Genomic DNA, 4,403 nt, shown 5'->3' on the forward strand with positions numbered 1-4,403 from the left:
TTCACCCCGATACTATATATATATATATATATATATATATATATATATATACTTTAGAGGTTATGTATAATAAAAATGCATAAACATTTTCTTATAAAATGTACAATGAATACAAGCTATATTTTCATCACCAAAGTATTTCTTAACTAATTCTTGAATGACACAAACACATACACTGCATTTGCAAACAAAAGCCTAGCATTGGACATTTTGCCTGTTCTTTTCAAGCCCGTTTCCATGTCTCCATGCCTGCCAGAAAAGTAAGAGAGTCTATTCCTTTGAGTTATAAATAGCATTAAAAGCATTTTGATCCCTTGATCTTGATAGTCTGATCATGATAGTCATACTGCAGAATATCTTTGGAGCCAGCGGCCTGTCTGAACAAATCTGCATTTGAAAAACACATTCATATTACGGCAACTGCAAGCTTAAGTGGTTTAAGAAATAGAAGAGCAAGAAGACAGATTAAAAAAAAAAAAGAAAATAAGAAAAATAACTTTGAAGAAAAACAAGCTATATAGATAAGCAAACTGACACCACAAATGATCTGTTTGCACACATACTCACCCATAATATAATTTACAGGACTTGACACATGTCCTTCCTCGACTAAAGTATTTGCATGAGAGACATTGGTCTGGACCGGGACCCCAGCATCCTGCCTCCGAACACAACGGATCACAAACCATCTGCTCATTAGCTGGAAAAAAAACCACACAGATGCATACAAAGGGAAAGAAAGAAACCACTGCAATTAGTTACTTCATTTGGAACTTTGACATCTCCATCCCGCAAATATGCTATGTGAATTTGTTGTATTCATGAAATATTTATTATTCAGATTACCTTCAGAAAGATTCTTGACAACAGCTAAAATGATACTATTTAGCTATTAGTTAAAATAGCTATCACTTATGAAATTCTTGACAGATAGTGTTTTCATGAGAGGTAAATATATGTATTTATTGAAGTGAGTTAAAGCACAATGAAATGTGCGTTTGTTAAGCTGTGAGGCTGGTTTGTGAGTACTGGTCAATTTATATAGACTGTTTTAGTGCTGGGTGGCAATATTTAGAGAGCTGTGACCACATACTACTACTACGACTACTACTACTACTACTACTAATAATAATAATAATAAATACAAGCATACATACAAACAATGCATTACTGTTCAAAAGTTTGTGGGTCAAAGAAATTAATACAATTATCCAGAAAAGTTGCATTAAATTGATTACTATTGTGATTGATTATATTTTAATCTATAATTGAATTTAATCTATTTTCCCCCTATTTTAGCAATGTGCACATAATAGTTCAAATTAAATTATCAGTTTTTTTAAACAATATGTATTAAGATTTACTGAAAAATGTTTTCATTTGTGCATATACATAAATGTGCCCAACTTCATTTGCAACACTGAAGGGCAGTGTTATTGTAACTTAAACAGAATATGTTTCAAATTCACCAGCCACATAAAACAGTGATCCCTACTCCTCAATAGGGTTTGCAAACACATTTTCCTTAATGTATGAACACACTGCCTGTGTGTGAAAACACTGTGGGCATCTGTCTGGGCTGTTGGTCAGTAGATCAGTCCGCTTTGATCAATGGTGTGGAAAAGAGTCTAATGAATGAGTCAGCTAACAGAGCCATTGATCCCTCACGTTACAGACTTATTATCACACTAATTACATCCAGCTTGGCGGTGTACACTGGAAATAGCTCTCCGTCTGTTAACATCTTTATTAGCCCCACACGTTTAACTTTACAAGCAACATCTTACTTTAATGGCCTATTTCCAGTTTTAGGCTATCTTCAGTGATAGAGTTTGTGGCATGGAGAACTGTCCAAATATTGAAACACTGTGGGTCTGTATAAGATGAAAAAAGGCATATTTTTGGGCTACAGCAGTGAGAATATTGAAAAGGTTTTTTTTTTTGGAGAAACGTTTCTTATGCCCATCAAGACTGCATTTATTTGACAAAAAAAAAGTCTAATCAAAGTCTATTTAGAGACTCACAAGTCTGATGGAAGCTTTTCAAGCAAATGTATCACTACAGGATGCCAAGTTTTTTTTATTCTTGCTTCAAACATGACATCTTATTTAGAGGAAATCACAGTTACTGAACAGATGGAGGTGTAGATGAGAGCTGAAACTGAACGACACTCACTACACTCTCTGGGGTCCCTGTTGTTCTTGATCAGAGCTCTCTGGGTGCTGGTGCGGAACAGACTGGTCCAGTTCACTGTGTTGTAGAAGCAGAGCTGGCTGTTGTTGGTCATGTAGACGTTACCGGCGCTGATCTCTCTCAAAGACTGGAACTTCAGCGAAGAGATCCAGCGCTGCTTCAGGATCAGTAGAGAAATACCACTGAGAAAACAAAGTGGCAGACAGCAAATTTGGCTTCACTTTTCTTCACATTAATGCATGATATAATTGAGGACGTCTCTGATATACGACAACAATGGTACAGGAACTATTTTAAGTGCCACATCCTGAGGGAGTGAACATTTTCACTTGGATCTAATATGAAACAAGGGAATACTTAGAAGTAGTTAATGAGGACATTTATGAATATATTTAAAATAATATTTAAATCATTTAGAGTATGAGCAAATCTGTGAAAAGTTTCAACCCAACATTGGACAGGGAAAGTACACTTGGGACAACAACACACAATTGCTAACCCTCTGATAGTACAAAGGCATATTAGATTTCACTAAAGTTGTCCAGCAGTGCATTTTGGACAAAGTTTTGTGAGTTGGGTGAGAAAAACAGACTTTACTCATGGGTAACATCAATCCACCCATATTTCAGCTACATAACTATGACAGAAAGTAATTTCATTTAGTCATTTAGCACAGGGTTTTGGTTGACAATGTTCTGAAAGAATTTTCTAACCTTTCGTTAAATATATTAAATACTTAATGTGATAATAATAATAATAATAATAATAATAATAATAATAATAATAATAATAATAATAATAATAATATCTCACGGTACTTTGATGTCATACATGAGCGGTCAGAAGCGTTGCTTTAAGTCGAACACACCATATGAAATGTAAGATGATGTGGGGCGGGGACGGTGCAGGCGCATTAATTGTGTTCATTTTAACACATTATTTTTTCCCATAACGAATTCATTAGATTAACACTCTAAATCAGCAGCCCAACTTTTAACTAGAATTCTGTGCTGATTTACCTATAAAGAGAGCGTCCTCCAATGGTGGCAAGGTTTGAAAAAACAACAAGATCTGTCATGTTTTCTGGCCAAGACTGGATGTTCAAGAAACCTACAAAAACAGAGAAAAAAATAAATAAATACGAATCATTTTAAAAACCATGAGTATAAAACAGATAAACAAATGTGTTACTATGACAGCAGACATTGGATTAGGATATTGCCACAGGTCCAGTGAGTACAATATTATTTACAGCCTGTCTGACAGTATAAAACGACCCCATTACATTGAAATGAAAGTATATTAAGGGAAATGATTGTGTTAATTAAAAGAACGATTTCCATTACCATCATTTCTTCAGATGCACATTGTTTTAATTATAATTGTGTTGGCTCATATTGGGTGAAATGTGTCTAAACTGAGGGTACAGCAATGGTGCACAAGAGAGCAGTTTCTGAGTTTCATTTTGAAAACACTGCTTTGCCGCATCACTCCATTAGCTATTTGGCACAATCATAAGAACAAGTTGAAAGTGACAAAAGGCTTTTAGCATGAGTCATAGTTCATTCCTTGAGGCTTTATAAACAAATAAATATTGTGTACCATGTAAAGATAAGATATTTGTGACAGAATATTTCCCAACTCAAAGGGTAATGTTAATGTATGAAGAAATAAAGAAAGTTAATGGTTTCACGCAAGGCTACACAGGTTTAATGGGTTGTCATGTGATGAATGGTGACTGTCGCTCACCTGTGATCTCTCTGACTGTGCGGAATACATTTAACCGATCAGGGTCCAGAGCTTTTATACCATGAAACATGTCCCTGTTAAACATAAAACACAAAACAAGCCGAAAAGAGGTTATATATATATATGTGTGTGCTCTTGTTAAGAGCTTAAGAGATTTTACACTCTTAAACCAGTTTCAGAAACCTGCTCTTTGATTGCTTAAGGCTGCTTTAGAATCAAAGACCATGTTCACATCTCAAGACAAAGTGCCTAATTATAATTGCACAAATTTGATTTTATTGTGAGGACATTCACTTTTTAAATGTGGTGCACATTATATCCAAATGCGTAAAATGCCTAACCCTGGAATATTGATTTAGAATATATACTGTGTGTATATATATATATATATATATATATATATATATATATATATATATATATATATATATATATATATATATATATATTATAATGTATTG

At 34.2% G+C, this 4,403-nt stretch overlaps 1 protein-coding gene across 1 annotated transcript in view; it reads right to left on the reverse strand.

Annotated features, from left to right (window-relative positions):
• Positions 1-4,403, reverse strand: part of LOC107557316 (receptor tyrosine-protein kinase erbB-4-like) — a 141,575-nt gene that overhangs the window by 34,927 nt on the left and 102,245 nt on the right. Inside the window, exons 10-13 of the mRNA XM_016240702.1 lie at positions 3,943-4,016; positions 3,213-3,303; positions 2,176-2,375; positions 568-700 (exon numbers count right to left, since the gene is read on the reverse strand). Of these exons, the coding sequence (XP_016096188.1) occupies positions 568-700; positions 2,176-2,375; positions 3,213-3,303; positions 3,943-4,016 (498 nt within the window). The remainder of the gene's footprint in view (positions 1-567; positions 701-2,175; positions 2,376-3,212; positions 3,304-3,942; positions 4,017-4,403) is intronic.

This window comes from Sinocyclocheilus grahami, unplaced genomic scaffold, assembly GCF_001515645.1.
Source record: "Sinocyclocheilus grahami isolate Dianchi unplaced genomic scaffold, SAMN03320097.WGS_v1.1 scaffold598.1, whole genome shotgun sequence".
Lineage (NCBI taxonomy): Eukaryota > Metazoa > Chordata > Actinopteri > Cypriniformes > Cyprinidae > Sinocyclocheilus > Sinocyclocheilus grahami.